Raw genomic sequence first — 20,397 nt, forward strand, 5'->3', positions numbered from 1 at the left:
CTTCTGCTCCTGCCTTGGGCCTGCCTGATTACTCCAAACCTTTCAAATTATTTGTCTCTGAAAGACAAGGCCATGCAACAGGAGTTCTCACCCAAACTAATGACTTAAGAGGCCGCCAAAGGCCTATTGGATATTTCTCATGTCAACTGGACATTGTGGCCAGAGGGACCCCTTCCTGTCTCAGGGCTGTTTTTGCTGCAAGAGAGCTCATAGAAAGAACCTCAGACCTGGTCCTTGGCCACCCTCTGGTTGTTTTGGCCCCTCATGACATCTCTGCCATCATCAACCAAGTCCAGCTCAAGCACGTGTCTCCTGCCAGACACCTACGCCTACAGTGTCATCTTCTTCTACCTGACAACATTTCCATTCAAAGATGTCAAGTTCTTAATCCATCCACTCTTCTTCCACTCCCTGAGGGGGGTATCTATTATGGATTTGTCACAGATGAAACCTACATTTACCTGCTTTGTGGATGTATCAAGAAAGTCATGCATCCACATTTGACATTTTATGAAGATGAGAAGCCTCTCTGTGAAGGCCCAGATTACGCCTTCTGTACCATGTGGTACAAACCAAACATTACTCCCGAACCTTGCTATGAAGATGAGCTTTACCACTGGACTGATGTGAAGCTCACTGCTCAAGATTTCTATTGTGACTCTGAAGGCAATAGCATGGTCTTGGTCCAACTACCTCAACAACTTATCTACCTCTACCGCCATTGGGATACTGCTATCCCACATATTCCTGTTACCAAAGCAAAGACAAGGTCATGGAATGATCTTGGGCCCATGGCAAAGTTATGGGCCACCATGGATGAAGAACAGCTACAGGAAAATGGTATTGTCAAATACCCAACAACTGACCTTCTGGAAGCATGGCCACGCCACTTCCTAGAAAAGGAATTTCAAGATCTGGTCATAGTGAATGATTATGACCCCGAAACACCTCATGACTGTTTTGAACAGATGAAGATGGAGACAGTGCACCTACCAACTGTGCACGAGAATCCATTACCAGATCCAGATTTCACCCTGTTTGTGGACGGTTCAAGATATGCTGATGAAGAAGGAAGATACCATACAGGATATGCCGTAACCACAACAGATGAAGTTATCAAATCATCATCTTTACCGCCAGCAATGTCTGCGCAAGAAGCTGAATTACAGGCTCTGACCTCAGCATGCAAAATTTCCGAAGGAAAACGTGCCAATATCTATACAGATTCAAGGTATGCTCTAGGCGTGGCACATGACTTCGGCCTCATCTGGAAGACAAGAGGATTTCTTACCACCGCCGGTACGCCAGTCAAGCATAGTACTGCAATCAAGGAACTAATGGATGCCCTCCTACTCCCTAAAGAAGTGGCCGTTTTGAAGGTAAAGGCCCATGGGAAATTGGATACAGATGAAGCAAAGGGCAACCATTTGGCTGATCAGGCTGCTAAGCTAGCAGCCAGGGATTTTCAGGAAGTGGATGAAGACGTGTCCGGACAAGAAGAAGAAGAAGAAGTCCCTATTTTTACTCTGCAAACTCTTCCTACTGATTTGCGAATTTTGCGAGAACAGCAAGCTGTAGTCACTCCTGAAGAAATCCAGAAATGGAAAAAGAAAGGAGCCGTCCAAAAGGATGGAGTATATTACAACAACTTCAAATTCTGTCTCCCCAAAAACTTATATCCAGCAGTGGTCCAATGGGCACATGGGCCTGCACACTTGTCAAAGGAATTAATGGCCGCCCTCATACAGAAGTATTATGAAGCACCCGGAATCACAACATTGATCAGCAGCTTCTGTAAGGCCTGTGTCATTTGTGCAAAATGCAATCCAGGAAGACCAATCAAGGTGCCTGCAAAACACCTGGCAAAGCCCATGTACCCCTTCCAGCGAATCCAAATTGACCACATCCAAATGCCCAAGAGTGGGCCCCATGAATATGCACTAGTCATAGTGGACATGTTCTCAGGATGGCCAGAGGCCTACCCAGTGGCCAATATCACTGCAAAAACAACCGCAAGACGCCTACTTACAGAAATAGTATGTAGGTTTGGACTCCCAGAAGTCATTGAAAGTGATCAAGGCCCAGCCTTTACAGCAACAGTGACTAAAGAAATTTGGACTGCTCTAGGGGTGACCCTAGCCTTCCACACCCCTTACCACCCACAAAGTAGTGGTAAAGTAGAGCGCATGAATGGCACTCTAAAAGCCAGAATGTTAAAAATGTCACAAGAAACAAAGATGCCCTGGCCAGAAAGCCTGTCAATAGCTTTATTCAGTGTTAGGCACACACCTAGAGGGAAGCATTCACTGTCCCCATATGAGATTCTATTTGGGACAGCACCCAGACTAGGTTGTTATTATCCGCAGCAGTTACAGCTCCAATCAGATGTTTTAGTAGATTATGTAACTGAACTTGCAAGTGCCTTAAACAAAATACATGCCCAAGTTTTCTCTTCAATTCCAGATCCCGAATTGGATACAGGTGCCCATAACCTGCTCCCCGGAGATTGGGTTCTGGGCAAGAAGTTTGTGCGGAAAAATACCCTGGAACCAAGATTTGACGGTCCATTCCAAGTTCTCCTGATTACCGCAACTTCCGTCAAACTGGCCGGTAGGCCAAATTGGATCCACGCTTCCCACTGCAAGAAATCTCCTGCCCCAGAGGAAGCAGATACCGCACAAGCATGTACCTCTGGCACATCTTCTCCTTAATCAGCCTCATAAAGGCCCAACAAGTAGCCATCACCAAAGATATTAGTGGGTATACCTTCTGGTACAATTCATCATGCACCCATGTGGCTACTTACACCTTTGACTATTGTGATATTGTAGAATGCCCGTTCCCCACATCACAAATCCAGAGTATTTACAGAGATATCCCTCATTCAAAAGATCCATATGTTTGGGTAGTTGACAAGCAATGGGGGCACAATTGTAATCATTGGGGGGCGGCGGGATGGAATGCCGGGCCTGCCTGGGGTTACAAGCCAAAAAGTACCTTAACAACTTGGCATTGAGCATCCAAGCCCAACGGATGCAGACCAGTATGTGATGGGAATGTATTGGAAAAAGGGTTCCTACCGTAAATTAGGGCATTTCTTCTTAAAAGATATGTGCAACTCTTCTGAGTGGCAAGGGGCCACCCACATGGTCCCTAACCCATTAAAACCTCACATCCAGACCTTTCAAGACATGATGGCCATTGCTAACCCCACCTTTGAAGATACCATGGCCGCTGAAACAGGTTTTAATGATGTAAATCTATGGTTAGAATGGATGAAATATAATGCCAATAAGCATAATAAGACTGCATGCTATGTGTGTGGTGGTGCCCGGCCTCACCTGGGCACTGTACCTCTAATCCTGCCAGTAGATATAGAGGAATGTGTTTTAAGCCTTTTTGCCTATCACTATGATTTTAACAGGTCCATATGTATTGCATGGACAAAGGAGTATCCTCTCCTAACCAAGGATGTCAAACCCCCAGATGGTATTACCGTGTATAAAGGTAATTACACTTGTTATGCTAATTATGATGGAATTGGTAAATTCTTGGGTAACTTCTCTAAGGGGTATTGTGCTACCTACAGGAGTGTCTCTATGAACTTGTTGCAGTTTCACACCAGGTCATTAGGGGATATCTACTGGTTGTGTGGGGATTTACAGTTAAGATCCAGAATGGACAAGGAGTGGTGGGGGGAGTGTACTTTGGCTAAAGCTATTATGCCTATACATATCATCTCTGACACACACCTCAACACCCATGAGTCCAGACACACTAAGGTTAAGCGTGATGCCCCAGTAAAAGGAAGTTTTGATCCTCATGTCTATATTGATGCCATTGGGGTGCCTAGGGGGGTGCCCAATGAATTTAAAGCAAGAGATGAAGTTGCTGCAGGATTTGAATCACTTTTTGCCATAGTTACCACAAACAAGAATTTAAATTGGATAAATTACATTTATTATAATCAACAGCGTTTTGTTAATTATACCAGAGACGCCCTCCAGGGATTGGCCGAACAATTGCAGGCCACATCCCAAATGGCTTTCCAGAATAGAATGGCCCTAGATATGATCTTAGCCGAAAAAGGAGGAGTTTGTAAAATTTTGCCCGACACCTTGACATGTTGTACCTATATCCCAGAAAACACAGGCCCTAATGGTAAAGTTACATTAGCCATAGAGAAATTAAATGACCTGTCTATAGAGTTGAAAAGGAATTCTGGGATACAAGATCCCTGGGAAAGATGGTTTGGCTGGATGACGGGATGGCAAAAGGCTTTAATGCATATTGGTATGGCTATACTAATTTTTCTTTTTCTCTTTGCTCTTCTCTTTTGTTGTATTCTCCCATGTCTGAGAAAATCCCTCCTGAAGACTGTTGACCAAGCGGCTCCCACTTTCGCCCATCTTGAAGTTGATGACCAAGATTTCCAAGACATCAACTCACCCTGTCTGCCGCTGCAAACAATCCCTTTTGTTGATAAAGTGCAGGAATTCTAGGAAGGGACTAGCTCAGGGACAGCATCTGTCAGTGAATGGTAAAGGCCCCATGTGGAGAAGTGGTGGGTTAGCTGCCATGGGATACCCTTGGGTGTGAAGTGTTCGAGAGCCATACTGACGGATGAGTTAGCCTATTAGGGTCAGATCTAGGGACAGCCTTGCACTTTGCATTAACACCTAGCTAGCGGCCACGGGGTTTCTGTGCCTTTGGGTTAACACGTCTTCCTGGTACTAACTTAATAAAGTTTTATCTCTTAGAATCTAACATTTCATAGGGGGGACTGATGTGGGATTATTTAAAAAACCTTATTGTATTTGTATTCAATTATTGCACTAACTCCATTTTAACTTTATACTGTGACAATCCTCCATTTTGTCCCCCTAACCTGACTTCTTCAATCCTCCATTTTGTCCTCATAACCTAACTTGTTCATTTTAAAATCACCTTACATGACAGAATTTCCCAGCACATCTAATACAATAGAACAAAGACTGTATTTTCTATAAAGATATGATTAACACAGGAATTGCTGACTTTTCCTTAGATTTGCAACAAAGTATAATTTGAAGGCCATGCGAACACAGTAGTAATGAAATGTTCTATTCATAAGAGACCTTGCACCTGGCCACGAGGCCTGAGATCACCGACCGTGTAAAATGACGCTCAAGACCCCTTGTCCCCCACCCGTGTCCAGAACAATCCCACCTCTTGGTGGGTGGACACGGGATTAACCACTTAGTCTTTTGAGCCAATTAATAATATTGATAGGTGGACACTAATCCCGACACTTGACAATTAATCCAATTAATGATGTTTATTTACTGATATTCTAATAAGCAATGATGACGTAAAATGTCTCTTAAAAGGACCTGCGTGTCCGCTTTTTAATCACTTGCCAATAAATTTTCTCGAAGTTATTTTAACCTGAACCTTGTGTGTCAGACTTAATTACTTCAGCGTATATACGCAATTTATTTTATTGATTTGGACAGGAACAGATAGACATTTAAACATTTTGGTTTACTGCAAAAAGTACCTTAACACTAGCGATATCACTAGCTTTTGTAAGAGCTTTACTTCTATACTCTCTGGAGTAGGAGAGGTTTACCCACTGAAAGCTGGATCCTTGTCTTGGGTCCAGGGTGGGTGGAGGATGGTGAGACTCCAGCCAAGCTGTGGTGGCTAAAGGTCTACGGTGCTGATGGTGTCCGGTGCAGTGCCTATGGTATGCAAGGCTTACTAGGAAGCATCGATTGGCGGAGGCACCCAGTCGGGGTGCCAGGCGGTCCGTCACATTTTTCATTATTTATTTATTTTTCATTTTGAAATTGTAAGCATATGGTGTGATGTACTTTCTTTTAAAGGTTCATATGGGGTTGTGCATACACATTTTGCGTCCTGCCAACGTTAAGGCAGGCAGGCATTCCCTCCAATCATTGGAGTAACTAAATGACCTCCATCTGTCTAAATATACATAGGGATTAAGGAGAGAGCGCAGGTAACTTTTTTCTTTGATTTTTACTATATATTGGGGCTGATGTGTACTGTGGTTGTTGCTGCAGCCCAGGAGTGATGGGAGTTAGCGCAGGACTTGTCTTTTTGTATTTGTATTCACTTTTTGTATCACACAGCTTTGTTACAATGCTGCAGCCCATCCCATGTGTGCCCTATTAAGGGTTAATAAGTATATAGGGGTGTATATAAAAAATACCCCTCTCTGTTTCATTGGAGATATCTTTGCCAGAAACTCAAGGTAGCAAGGTAAAGGGTCGGTGTTGGACCCGCTTAGGGGGGTCTGCCTTGACGTTGGCAGGCGGGCATTCCCTAGTAACTAAATGACCTCCATTTGTCTAAATATACACAGGGATTAAGGAGAGAGCACAGGTAACTTTTTTCTTTGATTTTATTATTTATGCAGAGTAATGCAGGAAACACCTGTCCTTTAATATCTACCTCTAAAACGTTGGAATTTTAATGTACCTATAATCATTTCTAAATCTTTCTTCTTTCCCCTTTAATCTGTAGATTGTAATGATAGCCATTGTTTGAATTTACCTGCTCATATATTTTAAACACGTTATGGAAAAAGCTATTGATATTCAGATCTGAACTTGTTTAAATGATTTTGCTGTGTGACACATTCATAATTAATATATGTTGAAATGTTCACAATTGCCATATGCCTTTATATTAACATGCTATTTAAAGATTGAATCAGTCTATGATTATCAAGAATGCTATACACTAATTTAATGTAATATGCATTTTTGTGGTATACATGATATTTTTTAATATTCAGAGAGCAGTATGGCAAAAATGGAAGTTTCATTTCTGTAAATTATACTTTATAACTTTGAAACATAAATAATAATGAGATCCAGCATTTTCTTATTCCATACTTTATGGTGGGATGGAAATGTTATCCCTAGTGATGCAGCAATGAAGAGAAAATGTGGTCTAGTTGGGCATATAAGTAGAGTAATGAACAGCTCATTACTTGAGAGCATAATCTATATTTCTTCGGTTCAGTTGGCATAATATTCAGACTGCAACAGAACATGGACAGAGGTTGACACAAGCCCAGAGCTAGGTTTCCTCGCGGAGGTACACTCTAACTCTCCCACACCCAACGTGAAGACTGTGGCATATTTTCCCAGCTCTGCAAATAACATCTCAGGGGGAACTGGCAGGCTTGGGCATCAGACGTTCTTCCCATTGCAAACCTTCTGACAAAAATCATGTCCTATATAAGGAATTTTCCCACGCTTGTAAAATGACACAGAGCACTGTGATTGGATGGATTTCAAGCCATCCAATCACAGTGCTCTGTGTCATTTTACAAGCGTGGGAAAGTTCTTTGGAATTTTCCCACGCTTGTAAAATGACACAGAGCACTGTGATTGGATGGATTTCAAGCCATCCAATCACAGTGCTCTGTGTCATTTTACAAGCGTGGGAAAATTCCAAAGAACTTTCCCACGCTTGTAAAATGACAAAGAGCACTCTGATTGGCTTAAACCCACCAATCAGAGTGTTCTTAGTCTAATTGCAGGGCGTGGCAAGGCTTTATAAGCCTTCCCCCGCCCTGTGGAGCTCAGTCTGCGCGGAGCCCTCCATGGGTGAAGATGGATTATTTTTTTTGCGCTCGTTTTTTTTTTTTTTTTATTGCGTCGGTTATTATGGCTTTTTATTTGGCCTTTTTTGGGGCTGAAGAAAGAAGATTTTAGAAGAAAGAAAACATCGAATGGTAAGTTGTTTTTATCTCATTTTTTTTTTTACAGGTTTTTAGTTAAAGGTCCCCCCCCTCATTATTTTTAGGGTGAGGGGGGTAGGTAGGGAGATAATTTTTTTTTTTGGGGGGGGGGGGGAGGGTTAACTAGGGTCCCCCCTTTGTATTTAGGGCCCCCAACCGCCGCTCAGGGGTGCGGGCCGGGGGGGACAGTAGGTCCCCCCCTTATTGATAATTTTAGGGCCCCCACCCGCCGCTCAGGGGTGGGGGCCGGGGGGGACAGTAGGTCCCCTCCCTTATTGTGAATTTTAGGGCCCCCACCCGCCGCTCAGGGGTGGGGGCCGGAGGGGGACAGAAGGTCCCCCCATTATTGATAATTTTAGGGCCCCCACCCGCCGCTCAGGGGTGGGGGCTGGGGGGGGACAGAAGGTCCCTCCCCTTATTGATAATTTTAGGGCCCCCACCTGCCGCTCAGGGGTGGGGGCCGGGGGGGACAGTAGGTCCCCCCCCTTATTGATAATTTTAGGGCCCCCACCCGCCGCTCAGGGATGGGGGCCGGGGGGGGACAGAAGGTCCCCCCCCTTATTGATAATTTTAGGACCCCCACCCGCCGCTCAGGGGTGGGGGCCGCGGGGGGACAGTAGGTCACCCCCTTATTGATAACTTTAGGGCCCCCACCCGCCGCTCAGGGGTGGGGGCCGGGGGGGACAGTAGGTCCCCCCCCTATTGTGAATTTTAGGGTCCCCACCCGCCGCTCAGGGGTGGGGGCCGGGGGGGACAGTAGGTCCCCCCTATTGTTAATTTTAGGGCCCCCACCCACCGCTCAGGGTTGGGGGCCGGGGGGGACAGTAGGTCCCCCCCTTATTTTTAGTTTTAGGGCCCCCACCCACCGCTCAGAGGTGGGGGCTGGGGGGGGACAGTAGGTCCCCCCCCTTATTGATAATTTTAGGGCCCCCACCCGCCGCTCAGGGGTGGGGGCTGGGGGGGACAGTAGGCCCCCCCCATTGTGAATTTTAGGGTCCCCACCCGCCGCTCAGGGGTGGGGGCCGGGGGGGACAGTAGGTCCCCCCTTATTTTTAGTTTTAGGGCCCCCACCCACCGCTCAGGGGTGGGGGCCGGGGGGGGACAATAGGTCCCCCCCCTTATTGTTAGTTTTAGAAAGCGAGCTGAGCTGTCAGTCAGACAGCTCAGCTCGCGAACGCGCATTCCGCGCACATGCGCGGTAAAACGCTGAATTTCTTCATAGGGCGGCTGTCAATGCCGCTCTATGAAGAACGCGATTGGTGCAGCGCGAAGCCGCGCATGCGCACCACATCGCGATGACGCTTCTCTCAGAGAAGCGTCCTATTGGGCCCCGCGATGTCGTCATTTTGACGAAAAAGGGGGCGCGGCATGGCTGGGAGCTCGGCGCTGGAACGGAGGTAAGTTTTTAATATAAAAAAGCATCGAAAATGATTTTTATTGAATGAAAGTACATATAAAAGCAAGAAGGAAGGCTGGGGGACCTGTCTTTCTTGCTTTTATATGTAGACTATAGAGTCCCTTTAACCTGAAACTTGTGTCTGGTGTGAATTACTTCAGGGAGCGTGCACGCACTGTTTCTTTAATTTGGCCAGGGGCAGATACACAAAATAATCAATTTATTGATTGATTTCCACTTCAACGCTCTTTTACTTTTTAGATGCGTAAGTTATTAGTAAGTCACCAAACATTTGTCAGAACAGCCCTGCCCCTTGCTCACACCCCTAATATGAAAGAGTCCCTCTTTGCCCATTTTAACCCCTTTAAGGACCACTATAGTGCCTGGAAAACATACTCGTTTTCCTGGCACTATAGTGCCCTGAGGGTGCCCGAACCTCAGGGTCCCACTCCCGCCGGGCTCTGGGGGGAGGAAGGGGTTAAACTTACCTCTTTCTCCAGCGCCGGGCGGGGAGCTCTACTCCTCCTCGGCTGAATGCGCATGATCGGCAAGAGCCGCGCGCGCATTCAGCCAGTCCATAGGAAAGCATTATCAATGCTTTCCTATGGACGCTGGCGTATTCTCATTGTGATTTTCACAGTGAGAAGTGCGGAAGCCCTCTGGTGGCTGCCAATAAGACAGCCACTAGAGGCTGGATTAACCCTAATATAAGCATAGCGTTTATAGAAAAAAGGGTTAATCCTAGCTGGACCAGGCACCCAGACCACCTCATTAAGCTGAAGTGGTCTGGGTGCCTATAGTGGTCCTTTAAGGACCAAACTTCTGGAACAAAAGGGAATTATGACATGTCACATGTCCTTAAGGGGTTAAATGATGGGAGTCATGGCTACTGTTACTAGTCAGGTCCCCCATGTCCTGACCTACACTTTACTATAGTATAGATATGATGAAGCTGCTGTGTGTCTAGGTAAAGCTAAACTAATTCATCATTCAGTTATTTATCTAATGTATCATTCTTGGAATAACCTCAGACTGACAGAATGAAGCTAGGCATCACTCTAACCAAAAAGGTAAACAAGGCCTAAAGCAGCCAGGCGTTCTACGACAGCAAACAGGGCCGTTGTCATGGAGACATAGTGTATAGAACGTTTCCCCTCCCCCCTCCTCACGGCCCCACGTTTCCCGCTCTATCTGCAGGATAGAGTCTCGCGAGATCCCCGCGTGGGCGGCGTTTCGTGACGTAGCGCCACGTGACGTGCGGGAGACGTCGCTTGGTATGCTCGGGTAGAATTCGGCGTGTTGCCATAGAGACAGGAGCTGTGTGAGGAGCGGGCTCGGCGGCGGCTGCTGCTGCTGGCAGAGGGAGCGATGTCGCATTCGTCTAACGCGAACCCAGTGGTAAGGGCTGCGTCCCCCCCGCCAGCTTTTACCTCTTATACCCAGTGATGGATACCCAGGGCAGAGACAGTGAGGGGTCATGCTGTGAGTGCCCAGACGTTAGATGCTGTTGTGGAACTACAATTCCCATCATGCCTTATCAGCTGTTAGCATAGCAAAGCATCATGTTCCGCAACAGCAGTGCCTAGAGCCAAGCAAGCCACCATCGAACTGTGAGGATGGGGTTTTTGCAGGCATGTTACATTTTGGCCAGTGTGTATTGCAATTAGCAGTTTTTGTTGCTAAAGACAAGTAAATGGGGGGGGGGGGGGGGGGGGAGAATGGTTAAAAAAAAAACATACCAATGTTTGTAAAATGTCTTATTGAACACTACTAATAAGCCCCCACTACATTGTGCTGTAAACTAGCAAAACAAAGTTAGTTTTTTTTTGTTTATTTGTTCATCCCATGGTATCCTGTGCCAGGAAAAGCTTCCGGCACTGCCTTCCATGACGTCAACCAAGGCCTTGTGCAGTCCAACCGTTTCGCCGGTTCCGAGCGCACAATCTGAGATTGGGAGGGAAGGAGGGGATGAAAAATTGTATTCACTAAAGCGCGTGTCTTGGAAGATGACAATGAAAGAAATTTGGAGAATTGCTCATACTTGGGTGTTGTCCCAGGTGAATGCACGTAAAAAGTCAGTTTACCCCTGCACTCTAGACTTATGGTGCTTGGAGTGCACCATTACCATTAAGCCCCCAAACAGCCACAGCCAACTGTAGTGAATGTGGTGCCAGGAGTCCCCTGTTATTGTCACAGTATAATTTGTCAGAACATATGAGTAGTTTGACAATTTACCTAGGCACCCTGGGCGCTTGCTTTGCATATGGCCTTCTCAAGCAGGAGACGCCAGACGGCTCTATTCAGCTAAGCATGGCTGATGTAGGAACACACTCATCTGACCCTTTAAGCCAATGAGCATGGCCCTGTTTAGCTCAGTAGAGTTAACTGGATTCTCTTGCAAGAGTATCCTGGAAGCAGGGTATGTGGTCACACCGCAGGACCCAGGTAACTTGTCAAACTATTACACTGGGCCTTGGAACCAGCCTTGGCCTTGGAACCTCTCCCTCCTGGAGCCGAATGGGGAATTTGCTCTAGACACCCCGAGGCACTGGACAACACACCTTACAAGGACTTCCCCTGTTGAATCCTTCACACAGTGATTATAGAGTAGCCCTTTACTCTCCCAGTAACCAGACAAGACAGTTCTGGGAGTACAAGCTGGGAACCTTTAATGGCAGCCACAACTGGCCTTATATACAGGTGCCCATGCAAAGGGCCCTCCCACCTGGACCTGAGAGTAGACTACAGTAAAAACATACACACAATTATATTGGCTCTCAGGTCCAGGACACTCCCATACAAAACAAGATAATCCCTCCCCTGTGCCTAGGAGATAATTGAGTCAAGCACTGTATTACACTCAATTATCTCCAAGCACAAAAAGCACACTGTTCCCAAACACCCCAAAAGTACCTTAAAAATACATAAAACCCCTGATAGCCTTGATCTGGGTGACCAACATATCCAAAAAATCACCCAGATCAGTTCAGAGATTTCCTGGAAGTCATAATTTGACCTACCGCACGCATGGTCCCATGCCCCAAACAGTTCCAGAGAATCAGGGCTTGCAATCAGTCTAGTTCGGCAGTTTAAAAACAAACAAACTACCGAACATAGTCAATAATCTTACCCTGGAGATTGTTCCCCTTGTTCGTGGGAACGTTTCCACCGAACAGTGTCTTTCTAAGGGATGTAGAACCAAACGCAGGTGATCGTGGAAGTCCAGCGGTGTAGGGGAGTTTCAGTATCCGAAAATAGTTCCGTGAACTCGGCAACCAAACACCGCTGCCTGTGTTCATGTGAACAAGATGGCCGCCACCTCGTGGTCGTCCATAGGAATTGCGGGCACCCAGACAAACACTTGGAACACTGCTGTGGAAATTGCTACAAAGTGTCAATTAAGCTTAACAAGCTCCAGGGTGGTCTCCGGTTCGTGCGGATGTTCGGTTCCCGAACGATATACTCCAAATTCACGAATGAAGACTTTAACATCACATTTTACAGGGTCCATAGTCTGTGGGCAGGAGGCTGGCAAGCAGGCTCCTCTAGAAACTCGTGGCAAATTCACTTGAAAAGGGGAGTTTGTCACATGTTCCATCAGACAAGTCATGAGTATACAAGGTATTCTCACTTCTTCCATTCGGACGGTCCAGTGTGCAAAAGCGAGGAGTAGTCCTCTTCACTGTGAAATCCTGAGGAATTGGTCTGTAAAAGATGAGCACTTCGATACATTGGCTTCCAGTAAGATCTAGGGCTCAATTTAAGATTCTGGTGCTTGCTTGCAAGTCTCTTTATAATGCTGCTCCAACCTACCTATCCTCACTAATACACAAGTATGTGCAGTCTAGGCCCCTGTGCTCTGCGGAAGACCTACGTCTATCCTCTGTCCGCACTCCCACCTCTGATGCTCGGCTCCAAGACTTCTCCAGGACTGCACCTTTTCTGTGGAATTCCGTTCCCTTCTCCATTAGACTTTCACCTAGTCTCCATTCCTTCAAAAAATCATTGAAAACTCACTTCTTTAGGAAAGCATATCAATTAAACTGTTAACAGATTTTCATCACTGTACCCTGACTCCTCTTCTGCAACTGTCATTAATAACCTACTAAGCCCTCAGTGAATACTGTTCTAGCAACCTACTTTGATACCCCTACTTTTACCCTTTTTGTCACTATACCCAACTCCCTCTAGCATGTAAGCTCATTGAGCAGGGCCCTCAACCCCTCTGTTCCTGTGCGTCCAACTTTTCTGGTCACAATTACGTGTCTGTTAGTCCATCTATTGTACAGCGCTGTGGAATTTGGCGCTTTATAAATAAAATAATATACAGAATTCAGCTTTCAAGAACTAACTAAAGTGTTGGATACACTCAGAGTTTCTGTCCCTGGGATATTTTTCAGGTAAAGGGAGTGGGGCACACATCTGAAAATGCATCTATGGCAGGGCATTTGGTCCACAGGAGGCAGGTCTATCATCCAATTACAGAGAGATGAAGGACATCCTAAATGCTCATTTGATCAATGGTTAACGGAAAGAGTGGTCAGGATCCAATCAGACAACATCACGACAGTTACCTACCAAATCAAACAAGGAGGGGACAGAAGTCCAATCTCTTTATCTTCTATGTTCACAGATCATGTCCTGGGCAGAAAGGAAATTGGAATCCATCACAGCTACACATCAGGGACTGTACATTATCATAGAAGACAATTTGATCAGAGCTCAATAGACACACTCAGAATGGTCCGTACATCCAAATATATTTGCTGTATTGGTAAAGCAATTTGTTCTGCTAGAAATAGATCTCATGGCAACATGGAAGAACAGAAAGGTTCCAGTTTTTGCATCCCTGTTAAGACAAGAGTATCCTCTGTTTTTGAACGGTTTCTTAAAAAGATGGAATTTCAAGATGCCATATGTGTTTCCTCCCAAGGCTCAAATGTCTCAGTTTGTACAAAAGAACAGGACAGACAGAGCTACGGTATTAGCCGTCATCCTATATTGGCCGCTATCTGATCAACGTCTAGAAAACAGAGCTTCTTAAAGGACCACTATAGGCACCCAGACCACTTCAGCTTAATGAAGTGGTCTGGGTGCCAGGTCCACCTAGGATTAACCCTTTCTGCTGTGTTTATCTATGGGTTAATTCAGCCTCTAGTGGCTGTCTCATTTCACAGTGAGAAGACGCCAGCGTCCATAGGAAAGCATTGAGAATGCTTTCCTATGGACTGGCTGAATGCGCGCGCGGGGCTCTTGCCGCGCATGCGCATTCAGCCGATGACTGGAAAGGAGGAGGAGAGTCTCCAGCACAAGTGTGTTTTCCTGGCACTATAGTGGTCATTTAAGGGCACTCTTTGGATGTTTAGGTTGATGGCCTGTATACTGCAAGGCAAATACTCAGAGACCATGGTGTACAAGGACATATGATATACCTACTCCTTAATTCCACTACGAGAACCCCATACAATATTTATCTGAGAAAATCTCATCTGATATAGGGATCATGACTACTTAAATATTGCTCCTTTTATTCAAACCATTCTTCAGTTCCTACAAGACAGCTTCTCTGCTGGGCTTAGTGTTTTAACACTGAAAGTTCAAATTTCAGCACTCGTCCATTTTCTAATTATGGGCTTCGCATCCCATATGCTCATTAGTTGACTTCTTTTTTTTTTTTTTAAAACAATTCTACTCAACCTCCTTTTAAGTCTTGTTCTCCAGCTTGGGACTTGTCAGTGGTGGTCACAGCTCTCTTCGAACCTTTGGAAGAGGTTTCCTGTAAGCTTTGTCTTTTTCGACTGCCTTTCTTGTGGCAATTACATCTACCTGGAGGGTAGGAGAGGTTCAAGCACTTCATTCCTATTAAAAATGTACCATCGTCCATCAGGACGAAGTGGTTCTTCACCCTCAACAGTCATTTCTGCCTAAAGTCCTGACAAAGGCCAATATTAACCAGCCCATCATCCTTCCTTAATTTTGTCATGCTCCTTCATCCCTTAAAAAGAGAAACTGCACCTTCTGGATGTCAAGAGTTCTATAAATTTACCTCAACCGCTCATCGACCTTCAGATCTTCTGATTACCTGTTTGTTAATTTTCAAGGAATGTACCAAGGTGAAGCCTATAAACCTACAATTGCCACATGTCATTTAATTTGGCATATAAGGTCAGTGGTCTTATGTTACCTCTTCCAGTGAAAGAAGACCCCAACAGAGCCATCTGACAACATCATGGTCAGAAAAGTCTTCAGTATCTCCAGAGGATATTTACAAAACCGCAAAATGGTCATCTTTTAATATCTTTAACAAGCATTGCAGGCTAGACCTCTTTTCCTCCTTAGAAACTGCTTTTGGGCTTAAAGGACCACTATAGGCACCCAGACCACTTCAGCTTAATTAAGTGGTCTGGGTGCCAGGTCCACCTACGATTAACCCTTTCTGCTGTAAACATAGCAGTTTCAGAGAAACTGGGTTATATGGGTTAATCCAGCCTCTAGTGGCTGTCTTATTAACAGCCGCTTGAGGCACTTCCACGCTTCTCACTGGAGGTGTGGCTAGCGCTGCATAAACAGAAACAAAGTGATTTAACTCCTAAATGACAGTGAATTGAGCAGTGAAATTGCAGGGGAATGATCTATACACTAAAACTGCTTTATTTAGCTAAAGTAATTTAGGTGACTATAGTGTTCCTTTAAAATAGTGTCCATACAGATTTCCATCCTTGTTTTCTGTATTAAAGTTATATATTTTTGCAGCAGTTTACCTCATGAGGACTGCCACTATGTAAAGGAAAAAATAATTAATGGTAGGTCAAATTTCTGTTTTATAGATTTAATTTCAATCAACTATTAGTTACAGGATTCAGGATCCCAGGATTTTATTTTTCCTTACTCATCCTCTATATTGAACGGAACACCACCAAGCACCACAACTGCTACAGCTTGTGTAGTACCACCTCATTGTAAAGAGTCAAACCATTCCCGAGCACCGCTCCCTGTCTCTACTACCATTACCCGAGTGTTGGACGTTCCAGTTGGTTTAAAGGGAGTGATCTGTATTTTATACGTGTGTGTCTGCATGCACACAATAAATAAAGTTGTTTATTTTTTGTTTCTGTAGCCCAAACTATACAAGTCTATTATCGAAGATGTAATTGAGGGAGTGAGTGAACTGTTTGCTGAAGAAGGTGTAGATGAGCAGGTTCTGAAAGAACTAAAACAAGTAAGTGGAGAAAATTGTCTAGAGAGAAATCACTTATATTTTAAATTAAAGCTGAATGTCGATAAGTTACAGCTAAATAAAAATTAGGTATTGGAGGGGGGGTTCTATTTAAACCCCCCCCCCCCCAAAAAAAAAGCTTAGATTATTATTTTTTCAGTGTGCCTTGTATACTTCCGGGTCCTTAGCATACTTTTTGGTCAACTAACTGATGCCAGCGTCCGCAAAAACCCTACAGGGAAGTCCTAATGCGATATGGTCCCCACAGTCGGCGGATATCAGCACTGGAATCTGGTACATGAAAAAAGTTATTTTTAAACCCTTTTAGCATTGAGTGGCTTGCTTCAAGGGAGGGGGACCCTGCAAGGGAGAGGGGAGGCAGAAAGGTTACTATAGTGCTAGGAATAAAACTTAGTATTCCTAGCACTATAATTTCCCTTCAAGCTTCTCAGTGCTGTACTAGTAGATGCATACACTGATCAGCCACAACATTAAAACCACTGACAGGTGAAGTGAATATATTATATTGTTACAATGACATCTATGAAACAGTGGGTTACATTACATAAGTAAACAGTAAATTCTTGAATTGCATGGGTTGAAATCAGGAAAAATGGGCACGCAAAAAGATCTGAGTGACTTTGACAAAGGCCAAATTGTGATGGCTAGACATTAGGGTCAGAGTATCTTTAAAATAGCAAGTGTTGCGAGGTGTTCCATGTATGCAGTGGGTAGTCCCTCCTTTATGTGGAACCGTAAATCATGCTGAAAATCTGGAGTTCCCTGACAACCGCTACCAGAGGAACTTCTTATATGAGGACCTTCAATCTTTGCAGAACCTATATTCAGTATCTTCATGCTCTGCATGGAGACACTGAATGCTGCACATAGAGATGCATTAATTGGTGCAGTAATTTGATCAATGTATCTCTATGAGAAGATGCTGATTTTCACAGTAGCCTCCCAGAAGATATTTTGTTATTTATATAGCGCCAGCAAAATTCCGTAGCGTTGTACAATGGCCTCCCAATGCTTCCCTATAAGGATGCATTAGATCGGTTGAGAGCATGAAGATTGATTTTGGCCAAGAAGGCAGGACCAGCAGCATGGAGACTGACATGGTGAGGGCCTCATAGTAAGTAAAAAAAAAAATAAAAAAAAAATTAAATTTTAAAATTCTTTCTTTTAAATTCTTTATTTTTGTAGTGCATATGAGAGAACAACATGCATGGGGTACCCCAACAGCAATCCACATGCTTTTTCAAACATTTATAACAATCAGGAGTATGTTAGTTCTTGCACAATTTTATAGTTAGTATGCAGGTAATCAAGAGTGTTCACGAGTTAGCTACTTTTAAATGCGAAGTAACGGCTGAACATGTGTGTTTCATAGAAAATAGACAAAACATTAATTGTAGTAAGACTATTTAAGTGTTGTTTAAAGTTGAGTAATAAGCTAGGCAGGACACGGCTACATTCACTTGTGTCGTGACTAATCGGTTACAGGCTAGGTATAGCGCGGTTGGCGTTGTTTAACTATTAGTGTGTGGATTACATTAAAATGTAATTTTAACTCTCCCGGTTGGGACACTTAAATAGGTATTAGTCCACTATAGCGTTAGGAATATATGTTGGTATTCCGAACACTATAGTGTTCCTTTAAGGGTCATATTCCTGCTCACAGTGCACTTAAGTAATTAAAGCACCTAAAAATGCATGGTGAAGTCAAAGGTTGGAATTGTTATATTAGGAAGTACTACACTCAGAATTTTATGTTGGCTTAGGAAAAAATCCATGAAGCTAAAGTAGGATCAAGTCTTACTTCATGGTAGTATTTTTTTAAATCCATACACAATAAGCTATTTATGCGGTTACTTAGCACTTGAGACTATACATGGTGTCCACCTCATATTGGCTGACCTGCTGTTGCTAAGTGTTAAAGTCATTTATTGAACTGCTTGCATAAGTTGGTAACCATAATGTATGCACACGTATCTTTAATCTTTTTTTTATTTTATTTTTTACTAGTTATGGGAAACCAAGGTGATACAGTCTAAAGCTACTGAAGGTTTCTTCCGAGATTGCAGCACTGCACCTCAATTTGTTCTACAATTGCCACAGAATTTACATCAGTCAATTCATACATCAACAGGTTAGCGTTGTTGTAAAGGTTTTATATTTAGTTTTAGTGATGAATATTAGAAACTTAGAAATACTGAAACAGTGATTTTAAATAATCATAGACATGTAGCACATTTCCTATATACCATGTTTATCCATGTATCCAAATGCCACTACTCCATACTAATTCTTCTTGACCTCTCAGCGGCCTTTGACACCGTTGATCATGCTCTCCTTCTTCAAACTCTTCAATCGCTTGGTCTCTGTGACTGTCCTCTCATGGTTTTCCTCTTATCTCTCCCAACATTCATTCAGTGTCTCTTTTTCTAATGATACCTCCTCCCCTTGTCCTGTCTCGGTTGGAGTCCCCCAAGGCTCTGTCCTTGGTCCCCTTCTATTTTCTCTTTATACTGCCTCTCTTGGCAAACTTATTACCTCTTTTGGATTCCACTACCACCTGTACGCTGATGACACCCAGTTATATCTCTCCTCCCCAGACCTCTCCCCTGCTGTCCTGCAATGTGTCACTGCTTGCCTTTTTCCATCTCTGACTGGATGTCCTCCCGCTTTCTGAAACTCAATCTCTCTAAAACTGAGCTCCTTGTCTTTCCTCCTCCTAATACTGATTCTCCTCTTTCGCTCTCCCTTCAAGTTTGTGGTACCCACATCAGTCCATCCTTGCAAGCGCGCTGTCTTGGCGTCATACTTGATTCTGGCCTCACATTTGAGCCTCACATCCAGCATGTTGCCAAATCCTGTAGATTCCATCTTAAAAACATAGCCCGCATCTGCCCCTTTCTTGCACCAGATACTACCAAGGAGCTTGTCCATGCTCTAGTAATTTCCCGCATGGATTATTGTAACCCTCTCCTGATTGGTCTTCCCAAAAGCCGTACTGCACCGCTACAGTCCGTAATGAACGCTGCTGCCAGACTGATTTTCCTCTCTAGTCGTTTCTCTCACCCCTCTGCCAGTCCTTACATGGGCTTCCTGTATGCTATAGGAGTCAATTCAAGGTACTAATTCACACCTATAAACCACTAGAGGCTGGATTAACCCATATGTAAACATAGCAGTTTCTCTGAAACTGCTATGTTTACAGCAAAAAGGGTTAAACCTAGCTGGACCTGGCACCCAGACCACTTCATTAAGCTGACATGGTCTGGGTGCCTAGAGTGGTCCTTTAACATATCGCGCAAGATCTTGTTTCCTTCGCTACCAGGGAGTAGAATTTCAGGTTTGAGACAATGCCTACCGTATTCTAAATGAATACTCTGAGAATGCCATATAATAATAATTATTATTATTATGATATTTATATAGCGCCGTCAAATTCTGCAGCACTTTACATTGGGTGGACGAGCAGACATGTAGTTGTAACCAGACAAGTTGGACACACAGGAACAGATGGGTTGAGGGCCCTGCTCAATTAGCTTACATGCTAGAGGGAGTGGGGTAAAATGACACAAAAAGGTAAGGATTTATTAAATAAGGATATTTTAAAACCTAATTTAATAGCCAATGACCTAACATGGAAGATACATTTACTGGTAGTGAGTGGGAGGGTCTTGTAAAGTAAGAAAGGGGTAATTTAATGGTTTCTGAGGTTTTAATTTTGATTCATCCATGATTTTTACTGGACACCACTTATTCTGGGTAGGATAATAGTGAATTGCTGTGCCAAGTCCAGTTTGACTGGTCTTTGTGGGCGCTAACGTGAAGTTGTAGAACAGTGGCATTGAGAGTGCACTGGTGCAAGAGTTTTTTGGGACCCCCTCTAGCATAAGTGTGTCAAAAATATAGATTCCCATCTGTCATACAATTCCCTTGATGCTATGCCAGCTGGAGATCTAGCATTTTCCCATCCGTGTAGAGTTGTATTTGTGGGCAGTGTTTGTGCTTTTGAAT

The 20,397-nt window shown here is 44.2% G+C and overlaps 1 protein-coding gene across 1 annotated transcript in view; it reads left to right on the top strand.

Annotated features, from left to right (window-relative positions):
• The first annotated feature begins 10,520 nt into the window (after nucleotides 1-10,520).
• The window catches only part of GTF2A1L (general transcription factor IIA subunit 1 like), a 67,586-nt gene continuing 57,709 nt past the window's right edge, over nucleotides 10,521-20,397 (top strand). Inside the window, exons 1-3 of the mRNA XM_063443940.1 lie at nucleotides 10,521-10,550; nucleotides 16,270-16,371; nucleotides 18,397-18,520. Of these exons, the coding sequence (XP_063300010.1) occupies nucleotides 10,521-10,550; nucleotides 16,270-16,371; nucleotides 18,397-18,520 (256 nt within the window). The remainder of the gene's footprint in view (nucleotides 10,551-16,269; nucleotides 16,372-18,396; nucleotides 18,521-20,397) is intronic.

The sequence above is a fragment of the Pelobates fuscus genome, chromosome 2, assembly GCF_036172605.1.
Source record: "Pelobates fuscus isolate aPelFus1 chromosome 2, aPelFus1.pri, whole genome shotgun sequence".
NCBI classification, from domain to species: domain Eukaryota; kingdom Metazoa; phylum Chordata; class Amphibia; order Anura; family Pelobatidae; genus Pelobates; species Pelobates fuscus.